General features: G+C 38.3%; 1 protein-coding gene across 10 annotated transcripts in view; it reads left to right on the forward strand.

Annotated features, from left to right (window-relative positions):
- Nucleotides 1–21375, forward strand: part of BCAS3 (BCAS3 microtubule associated cell migration factor) — a 553715-nt gene that overhangs the window by 164010 nt on the left and 368330 nt on the right. For all 10 annotated transcript variants that reach the window (XM_075561479.1, XM_075561480.1, XM_075561485.1 and 7 more), the window contains exon 14: nt 16216–16349. In XM_075561479.1, the coding sequence (XP_075417594.1) occupies nt 16216–16349 (134 nt within the window). The remainder of the gene's footprint in view (nt 1–16215; nt 16350–21375) is intronic.

Raw genomic sequence — 21375 nt, forward strand, 5'->3', positions numbered from 1 at the left:
AGGGGAGCTTCATCCATTTGTGAAGGTCACTTTTGGTTTCCTGTAATAGGGTTTTATAATTATGCTTATAAAGGTCTTTAGTATTTTTTGTTAAGTATATTCCTAGGTATTTCAGTTTGTTCTTGGCTACTGTGAAGGGTACTTCCCTCTTAATCGCCTCTTCCATGGCCCTGTCCGATGTGTATAGAAACCCTACCGACTTCTGTTTATTGATCTTGTATCCTGCTACTCTTCCGTATTCCTCTATTGCTGTAAGTATTCCAACTGTGGAGTTTTGGGGGTCTTCAATGTATAGGATCATGTCATCTGCAAATAACGATAGTTTCACCTCCTCCTCTCCCAACTGGATCCCTTTGATGTCCTTCCGCTGTCTTATGTTGTTAGCCAGAACCTCCAAAACGATATTGAATAGAAGAGGGGACAGGGGGCATCCTTGTCTTGTACCCTTTTTCAGTGGTATTGTTCTTGTCTTTTCTCCATTGACTATGATGTTGGCTGTTGGTCTTTCATAGATAGCTTGTATGAGCTTGAGGAACTTACCTTCCAATCCTATCTTCATGAGTGTTTTGATTAGGAATGGATGCTGGATGTTGTCAAATGCTTTTTCTGCATCTATGGATATTATCATATGGTTTTTATCCTTTTTCTTCTCGATGTGGTGTATGATATTGATGGATTTTCGGATGTTAAACCATCCCTGCATCGCTGGGATGAATCCTACTTGGCCGTGGTGAATGATATGTTTGATGTTCCTTTGTATTCTATTGGCCAATATTTTGTTAAGGATTTTTGCATCTATGTTCATTAGAGATATTGGTCTATAATTCTCTACACTTGTGGGGTCTTTTCCCTGTTTGGGTATCAAAGTAATGCTGGCTTCGTAAAATGAGTTTGGGAGCTTGCCGTTCTTTTCTATGTTATGGAATACTTTGTGGAGGATCGGTGTCAGCTCTTCCCTGAATGTTTGGTAAAATTCTGCTGTGTAGCCATCTGGCCCTGGGGCCTTTTTCCTTGGTAGGTTTTTGATGACACTCTCTATTTCTTCCTTCGCTATGGGTTTGTTGAGGTTCTTGATCTCTGTCTCAGATAATCTAGGGATAGATTGTTTTTATAAATATTTATTCCATGTCTTCCAGGTTTCTGAATTCATTAGAATACAAATCTTCATAGTACTTTGTGATTATCCTTTTTATCTCATTGGGGTCTGTTGTTATTGCCCCCGATTCATCCCTCATCCTGGCTATTGATGATTGTTCCTTTCTATCTTTGGTAAGCTTTGCCAGGGGAGTGTCAATTTTATTAATTCGTTCATAAAACCAGCTTCTAGTTGCGTTAATCCTTTGCATTGTTCTTTTGTCTTCCCACTGGTTTAACTCCGCCCTGATTTTTATTATTTCTTTTCTCTTGCTATTGGAGGGGTAGTTCTGTTGACTCTGTTCTAGTTGTTGGAGGTTTTGTGTTAACATATCTGTCATACGCCTTTCTTCTTTTTTCATGTATGCATTCAGTGATATCAAGCTACCTCTGATAACTGTCTTTGCAGTGTCCCATAAGTTTTGATATGTTGTATGCTCGTTCTCATTAGTTTCTAGAAATTTCCTGATATCCTCTCTGATCTGGACCTTAACCCATTCATGTCGCAGGAGATCGTTGTTTATTCTCCAATTGGTGGCCCTTGCTTTTCTGGGTGCCCTCCTATTAATCTCCAGCTTTATGGCATGGTGGTCTGAGAAAGACGTCTGGATAATATCTATGTGTTTGAATTTACTCAGGCTGGCCTTGTGCCCCAGCATGTGATCTATTCTTGAGAAAGATCCGTGTGGATTGGAGAAGAATGTGAAACCTTTTGCTTTTGGATGAAAGGCTCTATAGATGTCTATCAGGCCCTGTTGCCTAATTACATTGTTTAGCTCTCTGGCCTCTTTGCTGAGCTTCTTTCCCTGTGACCTGTCTTTCTCTGATAGTGGAGTGTTGAAGTCCCGCACTATTATTGTTGTTTCCGTGATTTCTTCTGTCATTTTTTTAATAGTTTGTTTGACGAAATTTGCCGCACCATTATTAGGTGCGTAAATATTCAGTATGCTTATTGCTTCCTGGTTTACTGAGCCTTTGAGCATTATGTAATGTCCCTCTTTGTCTCTTTTTATGTTTTGGATCTTGAGATCCATTTTGTCGGAGATTAAGATAGCCACTCCTGCCTTCCTGGAGTTACCATTTGCTTGGTAAACTTTCTGCCAGCCCTTTATTCTCAGCATATGCTTGTCCGCTTGCTTAAGGTGTGTCTCTTGCAGGCAGCAGATTGATGGGTTATGTTTTCTAATCCAATCCTCCAGCCTCTTTCTTTTAACATATGAATTGAGCCCATTTGTATTCAAAGTGATTATTACAATCTCTGGCTTCATGGTTGCCATATTCTGTTTTGTGTTTTGGGTCTTTGCCTATCTTCCTTCATATCAGTGTACTGCGTTTGAGTGGAGGGTTTCTATCCTGTCCTCTTTTCCATCTGAGACCGTGTTGTCCTGGTACGTGTTGCTGGCATGTTGGCTTCTAGATGGAGATGGGCTATATGGTGGTCTCCTGGTGGTTCTAGTTGGAGCTTGATCTTCTGGCCATAGTGAGTCAGCCAGTATGTTTTGCAGGGTCGGGTGACTTGCAGTATATTTTTTGAGTTCTTCCTTGTCCTGGAAGACCCTTATCTTACCCTCTATCTTAATGGATAACTTGGCAGGGTATAGGATTCTGGGGGAGGCATTTTTCTCTTTCAGTTTTTGGAAGATGTTGCTCCATTCTCTCCTCCTCTTCATGGTTTCTGCTGATAAGTCTGAGCATAACCTTACCTGCGCTCCTTTGTATGTGACTGTCTTCCTTTCTCTTGATGCTCGTAGAATTTTCTCTTTTTCCTCTAAGTTGGATAATTTTACAATTATATGCCTTGGCGTGTTCTTCTTGGTGTTTAGCTTAGCCGGCGTCCTCTCTGCTTCCTGTATGAGAGTCGGATTCTCCTTTGTTAGGTAGGGGAAATTTTCTTCCAGGAATTCCTTTGCTATCTTGGCGGTCGATTTGTGTGTTATGTTGTGTTCCGGTAGACCGATTATTCGAATATTATTCCTCTTCATAGCATCTGTCATTGATCTCAGGCTGTCTTCTGTTTCTTTAATTTTCCTATCTGATTGTTTTTCTCGCTTGCTTCGTTTGGTTTGAGCGTCCTCGAGTTCACTGATACGGTTCTCAGCCTCCTCAAGCCTAGATATAGCTTCTGTGACCTTTTGTGTGGCCTCTGCTACCTCCTCTGTTAGTTTCTGCAGTTCCTTTTGGTGGATAGTATTCATCCCCTCTATTGTGGACTTCATCCCCTCTATTGTGCATTTCATCCCTTCTATCGTTGCATCCTTATTTTGGTTTGCTTCTCTTAGCTCCTGTATTACTGCAAGCAGAGTTCTGAAGATTTCCTTTTGTGGCTGATCTATATCTGTTTCTTCTATGAGTGACGTTAGGTCTGTTAAAGTGCCTCGTTTCTCTGATTTTTTTGTTGGGAGTGATGTGGTCTGTTGATTTTTCCTTGATCCTTTAATAGGCCCCATGCTTCTGGGAGACAGGAGTAACCTTCTTGTGTGGAGGCTCAGGCCACTGTGCCGTCTCCTGGGGTGGCTGGGGCGGGCTGCGGCAGGCTTAGGGCTGGCACTGGGGACCCAACAGGGCCCCAGGTGGTGAGAGCTGGCTGGAGCTCACTGACGGCTCCTCAGGGACTGCAAAGCCGAGACCCAGGCTCCACTGCAGGTGGAGTGTTTGATCTGCCCGGGCTGTGAGCGGGCGCGGGGAGGCCCCTTGGATAGCTGCGCAGGCAGCTGCGGGACACTGCAGGGAACAATGGTGTTCGCTCTCCGCCCTTTTGGCGCGAAACCGCAGGGGGCAATGGCGCCCTTCCTCTGCTCAGGCTCAGAGTCGCGGCGGCCGGGGTCCCCGCAGCACCCTGGGGAGGGCACCTACTCTTGTCTGAATACTTTTTAATTAAACAATTAGAACAAGTTGGTTTTCAAAGTTGCCTTATTTGCATGTAAATAAGAGAAGTTTAATGGAGAAATCAGCAAATATCCAGGCACTGAGTAGTATACATCAGTTTACTACTCAGGAAAATTTATTTGGTTTATTCATTGAAACACTGAAGCATATTAAATTTCATACAACTGGCAGAAATTAATTGCATATATTTAAAGTATAAAATTGGATGCATTTTGACAAAGTATACAACCATGAGACCATTGCCCCAATCAATGCAATGTATCTATCTAAAATATTTATCATCCCTAAAAAATCTTCCTGCACTTTACAATCTTTCATTCTTGCCTGAGCCCTAACCCCCTTACCTTGGCAACTTCGAATCTAATTTCTATCAATACATATTTGTTTGCTTTTCTAGAATTTATATAAATGGTACCATACAATATGTACTTTGGGGGACATGTGTTGGCTTTCAGTCAATCCTCTGTGTTGTTTATGTCAAATATTCTTTCCTTTTCATTGCCAAGTGGTAATCCATTGCATAGACATGCTATTTTTTTGTTTGATGGGCGTTGGGTAGTGTATGTTCACATCAGTGGTTTTTTAGTGTATTTACTCAATTGTGCAATCAGCACCATAGTCATATTTTAGAATAGTTTTTCTATTTATAGTTGTTTGGCATTTGGATGATTGCTTTTTGAGGCCTATTATGGTTTTACAGAGATATATGTTATCTTCTATTATCTTGGGTATATCCTAGGAGAGAAATTATAGTATCATAAGTAGCTTTATGTTAAACTTTTTTTTAATGTTAAACTTTTGAAACTGCCAAACATCAACAATATGTAAGGGTACCATTTTCTTAAGTGGTCTCTCATAATTTTGACTAGTATTCATCTTATGGATAATATTGTTGAGCATCTCTCATGGTCCTATGGGCCATGTATGTCTATTCAAATTATTTGCTCATATTTAAATGCAGTAATTTGTATTTTTGTTGTTGAATTTTAAGATTTTATATAGACTACCAAAGCCAATCAGATAGATGATTTGCAAATATTTTCTCCTACTAAATATGTGTCTTTTCACTTGATAGTGTTTTTTGAAGGACATAGTTTTTAATGTTGACGAAGCCCAATTTATCTTTTGCTCCTATTGTTGCTACTTGTATTTTAAAAGCATTCTACCTAAAGGATAGTAGAATTATGATATTATTGAATGTATTAGTTTTGACAATATGCTAAGTGTCAAATTGGACCTTGTTATTAGAGATTCTGTTGACTTGGTTCCAACCCATCAGACCTTGTGTGCAAAACAAACACTGCACCATCCTCACGATTGTGACCATGTTTGAGAATCTTCGTTTTGTTTTTTTCCTGACCCTCTCATTTTCAAAGCATAATGAAGTCCCGCCATCTTCACTTAAGGAGCATTCTGGTTGTGCTTTTAAGACAGGTTTGTTTGTTCTCCTGGCATCTCGTGGAACATGCAGTATTCTTCTCCAACACCATCATTCAAAGTTCATCTGTCATCCCAATTCATTGTCTGGTTTTCACATACATATGAAGTTATTGGAAATGCCAAGGCTTGGGTCAGGTGTACCTTGGCCTTTAAATTGACATCAAACCTTTAAAGATTTTAAAGCGGGTTGTTTTTGGTTTCTTTATTTATTCAAACAGTTTTGCTCATTTGAACCCACAAGTCTTGATTTCCTGACTGCAATTTTTATGGATTTTGATTGTGGGTCCAAGTAATATGAAATCTTTGACTGAGTTGTGGGATGATATCAAAGACATCATCCATGAAGAAGGCAGGAATTCATTACAAAGACAGAAAAAGGCAACTGATACTCAGAAACATAAAACTTCCTCAGCTCTACAATAAGGTGGCATTCCTAAAGTGGACTTTCTGCCCTTAACTAAGTCAATAATTGATTGGCTCTCCAGAGGTGTTACTTCTGTCACCCGAGCAGCTGAGAGCTGTGAAGTTCAGCACATCTACATTTTAAATAATTACCCTTCTCTGGCAGGGAACAAGTTTTTCCATCCATTAATAAGAGGAAAATGAATGTTCAATCTGTAGTAATGCAGATTAAACATGGACCCCTTTGGATGCTTGACTGAATGTTTAACAGACTTGGAATTCTTCTGTTAACTTAAATGCTGTGTAATGAAAGTTGATGGTGGTCTTGGGTTAATCATTAAAGAAGTTTAAATTGGATTTTTTGGGGGTGGTACAGGAAAGTTTTCCCCATTGATCTAAGCAAGTACTCAAAAAATTACTTTGTCCACAAAAAATTTTAACACCTATAATGCCTCACAGATGTACTGAATAATGTAATTCTATCTATAACAGATAAGCCTATAGAAAATAGACCTATGGCATAGTACTGAAATTTCAGAAACATCCTGAGGTATTTTCTAGAGCCAAGTATATCTATACAAAGCAATGCTGGCTTCAGCATTTTTACTTTGGCTTTAGCTCTTTTGTATCCGTACAAACTTACAGATTGGTAAAACACTGCCATTCTTGAATGTCTGTAAGGTAAATAGGCTCTGTCCTTTCAGAAAGATTCACAGCCCCAGAAACCTCAGGAGCAGTTCTATTCATAAAAACTCATTGATCAGAATTGACTCACTACGGCATTTGGTTTAGGGTTAGTAACCTGCACTGTCTTCCCTCTTCTTCTCTAATAAGGTGCCTGGATTTCCCCCAGTGTGGGGTTTATTTTACTGTACCCATTGGGATTGTTCTTCTTCCCTCCCACACGTGATTGATATGTGTGTGTGTTATTTTAATAAATCATCATATTGGGGGCACTTATAGCTCTTAGAACAATCCACACATCAATTGTATCAAGTATATTTGTACATATATTGCCATCATCGTTTCCAAAATATTTTCTTTATACTTCAAGCCTTTAGTATCAACTCCTCACATTAAATATTTAGAACATCACTAAAAATGATTCATATCTTGAGAGTACATAGGCTCAAAGAATATATATTACTTAATACAAAGTGGGCACCTCTAGTTAAAAAAGATGGAGATTGGGAATAGATAGGGAAATAGTGGATAAAAGAGAAAATGTGACACAGTTTACCATGGTTCTTACAGAGAATCATGGTGATAGTGTACCATAACTGAAAAGTGTATTAGTTTTTTGTGTATCTGAAGTTCAAAAGGATTTTGTTTTGAATGCTTCAAAGGTGGTTGAAGTCCTTATTTGTCTTTATTCAGAATTGAGTAATGTCATTGTAAGAGAGTTATTAAGGAGCCCTCGTGGTCCGATGAGTTTTACATTCAGCTGCTAACTGTAAGATCAGTATTTTAAACCCACTAAGCACCCAAGGGAGAAAGAGGAAGCGTTCTCCTGTAAATGGTTTTAGTCTCAAAACCCACAGGGCAGTTCTAGTCTGCCTGTCAGGCCGGAATCTACTCTACCTATGACTTGGAATCAACTTGTTGACTGTGAGTTTTGAAATTATTTAAAAAGAGCAACAATTGAAGAAATTATTAAAATGTAATGACTTATGCTTTTCATTTATTCTTTGGTTGTACTTAGTGTTTTAAAATTTATTTTTTTAATATCTCCTTTAAAAATCACATTATTATTTCAGTCTGTTTGGTAGTCAAGCCTAATTGTAGGGCATTTGCTAACTTGATAGTATTTGCTACATTTGCCAGTATACTCAAAATGAAAATTAACTCCATCAGCTGGAATATAATACTGAATTGGTATTGTTTAAAATTTTCATATTCTATCTAATTTTTACTTATTAGTTTGTGACTTCCCCTTTTAGAAGCGTTATTCTGCTCTGTAACATTTTGATGTAGATACTATAGACCAGCGATTCTCAACCTGTGTTTCGCGACTCCTTTGGGGGTCAAATGACCCTTTCACAGGGGTGGCCCAATTCATAACAGTAGCAAAATTATACCTATGAAGTAGCAATGAAAATAATTTTATGGTTTGGGGGCGGTCACAACATGAGGAACTGTATTAAAGGGTCGGGTCATTAGTAAGGTGGAGAACCACTGCTAGACACTGTAGATTCATGGTGCCTTGATTACCCATCTAAGACTTGTTTTCCCTAATCTTAAACCTTCACCATTGTGTTAAGCTGGGTTGAATAGAGAAACAAATTTAGTGATACTCAATATATGTTTAAGAAAGAGCTTTATATCAAAAAGTCAATATATATCAAGAAAACATCCCAGCCCAGTCCAACTCAAGTCCATATGTCCGATATTAGCCTATAGTTTGTCTTCAGTTTCACGAAGCCACAAGCAATGATGCGGGATACAAGACCAGTACCGCCTCTGGGTGCAAAATCTCGTGAATCCAGTGGCAGTGGATGCATCTCCAGTGTGCACACAGGTCCCTGGATGCTGTCAACAGGCAGGTGAAGGCAGAGAGAACGTGTTGCCATTTATGATGGTGGCACCTTCAAACGAGGTCATCAAGTTGTGACCTGAGTGACAGGCTAGACTCCACCCCTAAACTTCAAGTTGACATGAAATTATTTAACTACCACAACCATATAGCTGGACAGATTTTACTTTTATTTGATGTGTTCACATCTGACCAGTGTTTTGTTTTGAATTTTTTTTATTGTTTTATCACGGGGATGGGTAGCTACTTAAATTTTAACTAGTTGCTTTGTTTATCTCCTCATATTCTCCTTTTTATCTTTATTCTATGTAGAGCCATCAAGTTGATGTTCCACCCTTGATTTTGGTTTTCATAAAATTCTAAACTGTATTATATACATTTTTGATTGCACAAATACTAAGTATACACCTTGGTTGTTTTTTATTTTATTTTTTGAGGGGGGATACCAAAAAAACCCCAAGAATGGCACTAGGGGAGAGGAGTTCTGTAGTACACATTTTTCCTGCTAGACAAGCATCAAGCAACTTTCTAGTGGTATTGCCTGGGAAGGTTCTCTGTTCACAGTGAATTTTTTCATAAAAGCAGTTTCACTTGAACCTCGATTTTGTAAAGGCTGAGTTAAGAGAACATTCTGAATAGACAAAAATGTCAACTCATAGTGTATTTGGAGTTTGTTCCACCAGGTCAGACTGTTTGATCAGGCTTTCGATTTAGAGGTTTTTAAAAGATTGCTTCACAGTGTGCGACAACAAATGCTTGATTTGTGGCAGAAGAGGGACTTACTTTGCCACCATGACTGCACTTGCTCATGCAGCCATCTCATCGCACCAGTTTTTGTCAGAAAACAGCATGCATCTCTTACCCCACGCACCTGACTCAACCTGACCTTGTTCTGTGTGACTTATTTTGTTTCTACATATGAAAAGGGACACGAAAGGACAGCAATTTGATGACTTAGAAGACGTGAAGCAAAAGCAAGGGTTGTGCTGTCAGCCATCCAAACAGATGAGTTTGAAAAATGCTTCCAAGAAGGAAATCCCAGATTTGACAAATGTATTAAATGTAATGGAGAGTTCTTTGAAGGAGATAAGGTTGTTTTAAAAAAAATTTAAATACATGTTTTTTTTTTAAATTCCCATTGGGGGGAGGGATACCTCTTTGTATATTCATTGTTATAAGCACTACTCCAAAAGTTTATTCTTTTAAAAATCTGTTCCACACACCCCTAAAGTACATAGCATAAATGGCATCTCTTGACATGTGAGTTTTAACTTTCACATTATATTTTCTAGTTAAGATTTAATGGGAAGGAGCCCTGGTGGCGTACTTAGTTACGCTTTGGATTGCCGAGCTCACGCTCAGCAGTTCGAAACCACGAGCTTCCCCACAGGAGAAAGCCGGTGCCTTTACCCCTGCGAACAGTCCGTGCTCAGAACCCCACAGGGCACTTCTGCCGCTCCGGGGCCACTCTGAGTCGGACAGAAGCTTGGTTTCTAGACTAGTGAGGGGCTTCTTGTGGGAGAATGGAATGAAAAGACGTATGGAGTGTTCGCATGCATTTTTGGACATGCTTTGTAAAAAATCTCCAGCGAGATGGCTCACTTTCATGTCTTCAAACACTGGAATTAAAAACATACTTATTTCTCTTTCCTGCATGCTCGTGTTCATGGCAGTTCACGCTCTTGTACTTTCCCTAAACTTCTCAAATTCCTGTTAACTTTTATGCAATGTGTACCTTATTGTGAGCTTTTAGCATTCATTACCTGTGACATTGATATTATCAGTGTCCATCCTCTGGTCTAGCCAGATTTGTAAGGTAGAATTGGGATCATGATAGTCGGTGGAGAAAAGCATTTAGGAACTAAAGAAAAGTTGTATGTTTCATCATTGCTATACTGTACCCTAAGGCCTAGTTTTTTAGCACATTTTAATGGGAATTTTTGTGGTAAAATTAGGTGCCTAAGCTGATATTCGGCTTGGCTTATACTCAAGTATACACGGAACTTCAACATAGTTTTAAAAAACAAAGGATAAAATTTGAAGGGTAGAACTACCCAAATTTCAGCCTTATCATAAAGCTTAGGAAAGGATGGCTGGTACAGAGAGGAACTGGAAACACAGGGAATCCAGGACAGATGAACCTTTCTGGACCAGTGGTGAGAGTGGCAATACCAGGAGGGTTGAGGGAAGGTGGGGTAGAAAGGGGGAACCGATTATTACAAGGATCTACATATAACCCCCTCCCCAGGGGACAGATATCAGAAAAGTGGGTGAAGGGAGATGTCAGTGTAAGACATGACAAAATTTTAATAATTTATAAATTATCAAGGGTTCATGAGGAAGCGGGGGCAGGGAGAGAAGGACAAAAATGAGGAGTTCATCCCAAGGGCTCAAGTAGAAAGCAAATGTTTTGAGAATGACGATGGCAACAAATGTACAAATGTGCTTGACACAATGTATGTATGTATGTATTGTGGGGAGAGTTGTATGAGCCTCCAATAAAATGATTAAAAATTGTTTCAATGTGCTTGATATAATTGATGTATGAAATGTTATAAGAGCCCTCAATAAAAAGTATTTTTAAACTAAAATAAAGGGATGGCTTTAGATAAATATCGATAAGTGGAACAGAATCTAGAAATTTACCAGCTTTTGTGACTATATTTTTGACCTGTGCACATATTTTTGAGAAATACATCAAGTAATTTATTATGGAAATGATCGTTTTCTCAGTAAGTAATGCCAGAAAACTAGAACGATCATTTAGAGGGAACAAATGAGCTACAAGAAAAATAAAATAATCCTTTAAAAATACTGCTGGTGATACTGTTTCCAAAGCTATTGAGCAAATGTAACCTTTATATCTTACTAATAGGCATGTGGTTTGATACAACTGTTTTCCTAAATAGCTTCCTTTTTTTAACACCCCTTCCCAACGTATCTTCTTGTAAAGTGTTCTCCTTGGATGTTAAGGATGTCTTCAGAAACCTAAACATTTTTACTAAGGAGAAAGAATGAGAAGAAAATATTCATATAAGGAATGTAGGATGCTTTTTCAGTAGGACATAAGTAACACATTTAATATAAAGCAAAATAAATCAATAGAAAACTTTACAAAGTTTAGACTTTTCCTCATGGAGCAAATAAGTTTTATGCGCAAATATTTTCATCTCTTATTTCGGCTGTGAATATACACAACTTTGGGAACAAATCACTTCCTTTTCTCATTTGGTAGTGTTTGTTTTACCGTCTTGAAATGGTGTTGGGGAGCATGAGTTAGAGAAAGAAAGAATATGTTCTCGGCCAGGCAGGAGCCCTGGTGGTACTGTGGGGTTTGTTTTGGGTTGCAAAACACAAGGTCAGCAGGTAAAACTAAACAGCCCTCCTCTGGAGAAAGATGCGGGGCTGTCTGTTCCCATCAAGGTTTACAATTGCAGACACCCACAGGGGCAGTTATGGCAGTTCTCTGGTGGCCTAGTGGGTCGCTATGAGTTGGGAAGTTGTGTTTATGCTCTTTTTGGAAGAAAGTGTGAATAGCTGGTGATTTGTCTTGCAGTCACATGTGTGCACACGTTAAAGAACCATACAATTAGCTAGGTGTTATAAATAGGATATGGTGAAAAAGACAAACCTACTCATGTTTCCATGATTTTACATCATATGCACAGTGGAGATTTGCTACTCTTTAATTTTGCCTTTTAGGCGCCGGAGCTGACGCCCAGTTGAAAAGACTTAACGTTCTCCTGAGGCCACAAAAGCCTTAATGTCAGTCTCTAGCTACCTCAGATTTTGGAGAACGCTGTGTACCACGAGCAGCCTCAGTCTCCACCCTTCAGGCTAAAACTCATCTATCAAACTTGAGGCTGAGAGTGAGAGAGAGGAAGCTTCCAGATAAACATACAGCAGCGCCTAAACAGCTAATCGCTCTAGGCTTCCGCTTCCAGGCCCTATAATTAGAAGTCCTTCTTTTCCTTGTATTCCCAGATGACGCAAATGCTTTTTGTGGCTTGGCACCTCATTTGGGGCGTGGGTTTAGTTTATGGCCTGGCCAGAGTCTGGTTTAGTCTTCTGATGCTGCATAAATAGTTCTCAAGCCACAGTCTACTCTGTACGAGTTTTTCCTTTTATGTATATGTGCTTTTTAACTTGTTTTCTAGAAGAAGAAAAAAAAGCTGTTTTTTTCCCAACAGAATGTGTGCAAAAGAGGAAATTGTAAACTAAGAGAAAGCACATGACTCCATAATCCCACAGTTTTCCTTTCTCTCTGCTCTTCCAATTGTTACATTATTTTAATTGTTATACAGTGGAATCAGAACATATAAGTGGAGCTGTGATAATTCAAATTTTATGATAACCCAGTCAAAAGTATAGAGTAGTGGGGGAAAAAAACTGCCCATAAAAGGCAAATGGAGCACACATGCTTAATCTTACCGATTTATTTGGAAACAACAGAGGAAAAGAACACAGTGTACCAGTGTGCTGGCGCCCTCTCCAAAAACCCCTCCAAACTCTCAGTGACGCTCCATGACCGGTACGACCGCCTTCCTTGCGAGTTTTTGAGGGGGTCTGCTGAAGGAGAAGTACAGTCTTCCTCCTGAGGAGCGCCGGCCTTGCAGACCGCACCCCAGTGGGCTACCACCACGCCACCAGGGCCTCAACTGACACAGTCACCACGTGCAGTGGGGAGGCAGCTTGCAGACGCTGCTTTACAGCTAACGCGTAGCTCTCAAGGAGTGGCACTTTCCACTATCTGAAATACATTCTTTTTGAAGGAGGCAGGACACATGGATCTAGTGAGATGGTTTTTTTTTTGACCTTTGAAACAGTGTCTAGTGCTGTAGTCACTTAAATTAGCCAGGTAAAAAAGCAAAATTAAATATGTTTTGTCTTTTTCTTTTACTGCTTATCTCAATTTTTACTTAATTGTTTAATATGTCATATACTTTTTCTTTTAACAAGGCATGTGTGTGTGAAACATTTACCCTTGCACAAATCTTTATTTTCATAATGGAATTAAACTATAAATCAGTACTTGATTGATGTAATATCCATAAGTTTTTGAAAATGAAATACCACACTATTTTAAACTGAATGTAAATTTAAACGTAGGTGGCACCTGAAGTTTTTTGCAGTGTAGCTAAAGCAATCTTAGAGTGATGCTTTAAACCAATGAAGACAGAAGCAAACCATTCTCTGTGTGAGAGACAATGGTAGACATATAATATAGTAAGCATTTTTCAAAACACAGAAGTTTATAATATCAAGCAAAAATCCTAAAGTAAATGATGAACTTGAGCTGGTAATAACATGTCAATACTGATTTGTCTACTGTAACGAATAGAGGACTGAGGATGGGGCACATATTGGAACTCTGAACTTTCTGTAAAACTTTTTTGTAAACCTGACTGCTAATATTCTGAATGACAAAGTATACATCACTAAAGATACCTTATACTGATATAAATGACTTTTTCTTATAAATTTAAAATTTTAAACAAGATGGACAGCTTTTTCAAATAACAGAAGCTACCACAATTAATCTAAAAAGAAAGAGATCACAGGATTGGTTCCATTATCTTTTTTGAAAAGGTATTCATACACAAACCCACCCGCCCCCCCCTTCCACTGAAAAAGCCGATAGATTTACTAGAAAGTACTTACACTTAAGGAAATAATAGTACAAATTCTAAATGTTCTCCTCTAGAAAATGGAATTTCTTTTGTTTAAAACTTGAGTCCATTTGTTAGGTCTCTGTGCTTTGAGTCGTGTCCCACTCTTTCCCTCACTTTCCTGAGGGCTGTTGGTGTGCTCGTGTTCAGACCAGTTGGTAGCTGGGCATCGTCTACCATGGTTCTCTGGTTTTCAGGGCGTGGTGACTGATGTTTGCAGGTCCATTAATCAAGAGGTCTAAATGTTTCCATATTAAATTTTTTTTTCACATTTTAAAATTTTCATCATCCTTCTTTTCTCCAGATAGGGGAAGACCCATAGTTACATCTTAGATGGCTGCTCATGACTTTATTTCTGTGAAAAAGTACATTATTTTCTTGCTCAGTATCATCAGATTTGCTTTTAAAGCTTGCTTGAGATTGCCCTCCTTGTACCGAGACAACCTGTAATGCAGGCTTCCTGTTGATGTGTTCCTGCGGATGCAGACTAAGAACCGCCACCTGCGCACATTTTTTATTTCACGCTTCTGCCCTCGCTGGGGATGGAAGGGAGCATCTTGACAGCAGTATCTGGACAAGTGTTGTAGCTACTTTCCCTTTCTGGTACACACACTAGACAGTTTTTTCTTCCTTCCTTGATTTTTCCAGTGAGAGTTTTTAGTTTATGCCTAGCAGTTTACTTCTGGAAAGCAGTTTTCTGGCTCTGTGTTTTCAGTGTAATTTCCATTTCCCCCCTCAGTTATCGTTCTAACCCTTCAGGTCATGCAGGAAGACAGTTGTGGGCTTTCTGTTTCTGACCACCTGCAACCTTCTGAGCCCCTTTTCTGAGAGCAGACAGAGGCGTCTTGCTCAGGCTTGCTTAATCATCAGCTTTATTACCGGAGCTCAGAGTAAACATTTTTGAAAGTCTGCCTAGGTGTGACATGTTTTTAGAACTGCAGACTAAAACCATTATTTTTCAGCAGGCCTTCCAATTTCCTTCACAGTTTGACCCAGCTGACCATTCCCTAACAATTTTTCTTGTACTTCTTCCCGTTTTCCAGGATGCCTTTTCTCCTCTGCATTTGAAATTTGTATCGCATCACCTGCATTAAGCCTTTCTCAAATGCTCTGAGTTATGTCTTCTTTGCTGTGTACTTTATTCGTACATATCTTGATTCTAGTACCGCACAAAACTGTGAGCTTCTGTCTTAGTCATTATCTTTTTAAACAAGTTTCAGGCTTTGAGAAACACTAAATAAATGTTTGCTATTTTTCTTGTTTACATTTCTCATTCATAAGCTTGCTTAGTTCTAGTTCTAATGATATTAAAAAATGAGCTTCAAACTTCTGATACATTTAAATTGTATGCACTTCTATGTGTTGAGATATCAGCTGCTTATATGATCTGATTTTCCTGACAAAATTATTTAACCAACTTATAGTACTGGAAGTGTGATGATTTATGACATTACTTTGGTAACTAAGATAATGTCAATTTACACTAAATGGAAATGATGCCCCAGTTTGTTTTGGGCAGTCTTCTTATCTACTCCCTAGAGCCAGATTTTAGAGAAGCGAATGCATTCCCATTTACTATAAATATTGGTGGTTATATCTTAAAGTAAACCTGTTTTCCTAGTAAAGCTTAGCTATATATTATTAGGGACAATAATATATAGCTTTTCCATACAAACCATATTAATATGTTAGTTTTGTCTGGTTTCATTTACATATAGCTGTGTGTCAGGGATGAGTTTCTTAGCCTCTTTGTGCCTCAGTTTGTTTATTTGTCTGAGTGACACAGCAAAAAGAGTATTGCTATATAATATATGGAGCACTTTTATACTGTTTCTTGTATGTAAACCCATTCATGTTAGCAATTATTGTTGTACCGATTTACTTCAGTAGTTGCATTTTGTGTGTTATTGCTATTTCCATTAATCCCCTTTTAATAATAACCAAAACGACCCATGCATCTGCATATACATACGGTCTCCTCACTGCGCTTGTGATCTTGTTAGACTGACATACAGGAACCCAGTTTGTTTAACTGTACGGCATTACTTTAGCAAACTGCTTGCATCTTTGACACAGTTTTACTAGTTGTACTGTATGAAAGCCTGATGTCCACACCTATTTTTATTTTGTCATTTGTTTTATTCCTTCCAGGAATGCTTTTAGTTACAACAGACACACTTGGTCATGACTTTCATGTCTTCCAAATTCTGACTCATCCTTGGGCCTCATCGCAAAGTGCAGTCCACCATCTGTATACTCTTCACAGGGGAGAAACTGAAGCCAAAGTGAGTTGTCTCTTTTTTTAGGGGTGTGGTGGGGGTGTAATGTGACATCTAATTTAACCAGTTGTTTGTATCACGTTGAAGATGAATGCTATTATTAGTGATAAATTATTGATAAAGTGGGATAAATCAATTTATAATATTAGTAATAAGGAAATATCCATTTGACTGAAAGGTGCAATTCTCTCCTCCCCAACTCATTTATTTATTTATTCATTCATTTATTTATTTATTTAACTTCTTCTGCCTCCAAAAAGGAATTCCAGTTATTTATTTGTTTGTTTGTCATTTTTTTGAGGGCTCTTACAGCTCTTATAACAATGCATACATCCATTGTGTCAGGCACATTTGTACATATATTGCCATTGTCATGTTTAAAACATTTTGACTTGAGCCCTTTGTATCAGCTCAATTTTTTCCTCCCTCCCTTATGAACCCTTGATAATTTATATATTATTATTATTTTCATATCTTACATCAACTGAAATCTCCCTTAACCCACATTTCTGTTGATCGTCTCCCTGGCATGGGGGCGGGGGGACTGTTATACTGTGATCATTGTAATCAGTTCCCCCTTTCTGTCCCCACCTTCCCCCTACCCTCATGATATCACTACTCCCATTATTGTTCCTGACAGGTTTCTCTGTGTCGAGTGCTCTTACCTCTACCCATGTACATGGTCTGGTCTAGCTAGATTTGTAAGGTAGAACTGGGGTCATGATAGTGAATGGGGGAGGAAGCATTAAAGAACTAGAGGAATGTTGTATGTTTTGTTGGTGCTATACTGTATCCTGGCTAGCTTGTCTCTTCCTTGTCACCCTCCTGTGAGGGGATGTCCAATTGTTCATAGATGGGCTTTGAGTCTCCACTCTGTATCGCCTACCTGCCCCACCTGTTCTCATGGATGTGATTATTTATTTTGGGTCTTCTGATACCTGATCCCATCAACACCTCATGATCACACAGGCTGGTGTGCTTCTTCCATGTGGGCTTTTTTGATTCCCAGCTAGATGGCTGCTTGTTTATCTTCAAGCTTTTAACCCCAGATGCTATATCTTTTGATAACTTGGCACCATCAGCTTTCTTCAACTGGTTGAATCTTTGTATTACCATAGTCTTATGCCTGTTTGAATTCACTTGCCATCTCTAACTGAAACCTGTAAATTTCAAATGATTGTTGACTTTTTGTCGCTACAGTTCACAAAGTTATGCATGTCAAACAGATTTGCATGTTTTTTCTTCATTGTACATATTTTATTTTCCAATTCTATTGGAAATCTTACATTTTAGGACTAAATAAGTTTCCTAAAGTTTCACCATTGAACGATTTTTTTCAAACTAGATGTCACTGGGTGAGAAAACTGCAAAATGGTATTTTAGGCACTACAGCAGTATCTTTTATTTCTTCCAGTTTTCTCATCAAGCAAATCAAAATTTTAACTTTATTTGTGATATTGAAGTTTTCCTGTATGTATACCATGCCTCATTTCTTCCCTGTGCATAGAATGCCTACCTATCCAGGAGCCCTATAGTGATATAAAGGTTAAAGTTCTTGGCTGCTAACCAGAAGGCCAGCTGTTCTAACCCATCAGCTGATTTCTCCCAGAAAGAAACTGCCAAATCCTGCTGTAAAGTTCAGAGTCTAGGAAACCCTATGGGACAGTTCAGCTGATATTTGAGAGTAAAGCATTTCATTTATATTCCATTCTATCTATACCCTTTCTATAGATATTTTAGATTTTTTTATTTTTAGTTACTATGATGCTTACATTTAACAACTTAAATTTTAGTAACCTAGTTTAAACTGATACCATTTTAACTTGACAGCATACAAAATGTTATATATGTACTGCTCCTTCCCCCTTGTGTAGTTTTACATCAAACATTATCTCTCTATTTATTATCTGCATAATTGCATATCTCATGTATTTGTCTTTTTTCCTGTGGAATACCAACTGCACATTTGAAATATAAAATGCAGTTTATGGTAAATGACAGAAAAACTGTGTTGTTTGCTATAAAATTACCCCTTACACTTGCTTATGCGATTTTCTTTACAAGAGATCTTTCATTTCTGCATATTTCTTTAAGCTGTTGCCTATTGTCCTTTCATTTCTACCTTAAGTCCTTTCGTTAGCATCGCCTGCAGTGTATGGGAAGGAACCTGGTGGTGTAGTGGTTATGGGAGGTCAGTAGTTTGAAACCACCAGACACTGTGTGAGAGAAAGACACAACTTTCTATTTCCATAAAGATTGCCTCTCGGTAGCTCATTCAGGCAGTTCTTTCTACCCTGTCCTATAGAGTCACTATGAGTCAGCATCGACTTGATGGTTTGTTTGTTGGGTTTTCTTGGTAGTGTAGGAATAGTTCATCACAAACTCCCAAAACACTTATTTATCTGGAAATATATTCAGTTCACTCTCATTCTTACAGTTTTGTTGGATAAGAAATTCGTAGTTGACAGTTTTTGTTTTTAACATTTTCAGTGTGTTATTTTACTACTTTCTGCTCTCTGAGGAAAACTTGTCTTAATGAGTATTCCTTGTATGTGACAATTTGCTTCTGTCTTGTTGCTCTCAGGGTTTTCCATCTTTGGTATATGAGAATGTGATTTGCTGTGTATCTGTTGGGATTTGTGTATTCTTCTTGCTATTTACTTTAATTTTTAAGATGTTCTAGATTTGGCCATTATTGTATTAGGTTAATTGCTGCAGAAGATCTCTGTAACGGTTTGAAGAGCAGGGATGTTACTTCTAGAGGACTAAGGATGCCTGACCCAAGCCTCATGAACATGTGAGAGTTGGACATTGAATCAGTACATTTGAACAGGGTGCTGGCAGTGAATATTGTCAGTAGCATGGGCTGTCAGAAGAACAAACTGGTCTGCTTTGAAGGAAGTACAGCCAGAATGCTCAGTACAGGAAAGGATGGCGAGACTTCCTCTCATGTACTTTGGACATGCTATCAGGAGAGACCAGTCAAAAAGAGGAAGACCCTCGCCAAGATGATGGGAGGACACGCTGACTGCCACAGCGAGCTGCAACATAAGATCATTCTGAGGGTGGGGCTGGAGTGGGGGTTGATTTTTTGTTTTCTGTTGAATATAGGGTTTCTGTGAGTCAGACTGACTTGATGGCACCTAACAACTAACAACAGCAGATTTGAATATTAGGAGGCCATTAACTTGGCATCTGTGTTCTTTTGACACATCACCATCATTTTTTCCCAGCATGTTCTAGCACAACTAAATTTCGTATTGTCAATTTAGCCACTACTTGATTTGGTTTCTTCTGCATGTAAGTTTTAAATTAGATGTTAGCTAAACAAGGTAGAAAATATTTTAGGTGAAGATATAATTACTCTATAGAGCTGAAAACATAATTTTTCATTTTTCAACTTTTGGTAACGAATTGAGCAAAGGTTTATATAGAAGAACATAGTTTTACATTTAACAATTCATATGCGTTCCTACTCCGCTCAACCATTGCCCTCCCCTCGCAGTGCTCCATCACTTTTCCATCTTCTTCCCTGAGTTTACCTCTGAACTTCGCCCTTGAGTAAATCCTGCCCTTTTGATCTTAAATGGTGCATGGCTGTGAGTTCAATTCCAGATCTGAAGGCTAAGAACCATAGTCTAGGAGTCACACCAGTTTCTGTCCTTCCTCTAAGTCCTCCTCTCCTTTATGTTTTAGAGTTTAAGACTGTAGGCCTTTTAAATGAATATTTAAAACATGGAAACATTGTCCTACAACTTCCTTTTTATAGTAATTTATTTAGACTCCTGCCTACGTATATATTTCTGCTAGAGCTGCTAATGAGAACAAATTTTATTTCTTAAATTTTCCAATCTTTCCCATTTTACCAGGGTTCTCTTGCTCAGGTATAATTTTTTGCTATTTGAATATGTTAAGCATTTAAAATGGAATTACTACTACTCAAAGCCATTGGGTCAATTCTGATTCATAAAGACCTTAAAGGACAAGGTAGGACATGGGTTTCCAAGACTGTAACTCTTGACAGGAGTAGAAAACGTGATATGGTTTCAGACTGAAGACCTTGTGCTTAGCAGAATAATATGTAATCTCTACCCCACCAGACCTCCTAAAATAGATTCATATAAAGGATTTCATACGAGATCATCTTTTTGCATTTGACAACTTGAGTAATATATCAAACCTCCCAATGGCTTTTCTTGCCCCTTGCCCCTGTTTTTATTTCTCATGTGTATTAGTACTCGTTATCTCTCAGGATACCTACCGGTCCATTCTGGATATAGAAACCATGCTTAGGCGTCTTGTTATCTCTTTTCTTAGAACTGTACCTTGCATATGATATGTACTTGGCAAATGTCAATGTTATTTGACAGATTAGTAAATCAAATAGATATTGTTGTCATGTTTTTGCTCTAGGTCATACTTTATAATTTAGAAGACTAGGAATTTCTAAATACCAAACATCAAGATCTAATCAATCTCACCTGATCAAAGTGGGAGAAAATACACAATATATTTACGAAACTAAGGTTTTCTGGAGGCTGATAAACCTCTGGAACTTTTGCTCTGAAATAATAACTATTAAGCCAAAAGTATCCCCAGAAATCTTAAAACTGAGTAGTATAGTATGGTTTTACTTATAAACATTGTATACCTTGAACACTTTTCTCCATAACAACTATATATATGGTATCGAATTAATAGCAGCAACTTTAAATATTGCATATGTTAATGGAGGAGGCACAATTTTAAAAAGAGGGTAAGAATGATTGTATAATTTGAAGAATATAATTAATATCACCAACTTGCACATGGAGAAATTATTAAAATGGGGTATGTTTTGGGTATATTCTCAACACTAGCCAAAATGAGAAAACACAATACTAAGGAATCTCAAAAATAACAAAAACCCACACCAGGGGTAGATTCCAATTCACAGGTGTCCTGTATAGGTTGTCTAAGGTTTTGTCAGTTTTCTGGAAGAGCCTTTCCTTTTGGGAAGTCACAGATGGGTTTGAACTGCTGGCTTTGATGT

The sequence above is a fragment of the Tenrec ecaudatus genome, chromosome 10 (genome assembly GCF_050624435.1).
Source record: "Tenrec ecaudatus isolate mTenEca1 chromosome 10, mTenEca1.hap1, whole genome shotgun sequence".
Classification (NCBI taxonomy): domain Eukaryota; kingdom Metazoa; phylum Chordata; class Mammalia; order Afrosoricida; family Tenrecidae; genus Tenrec; species Tenrec ecaudatus.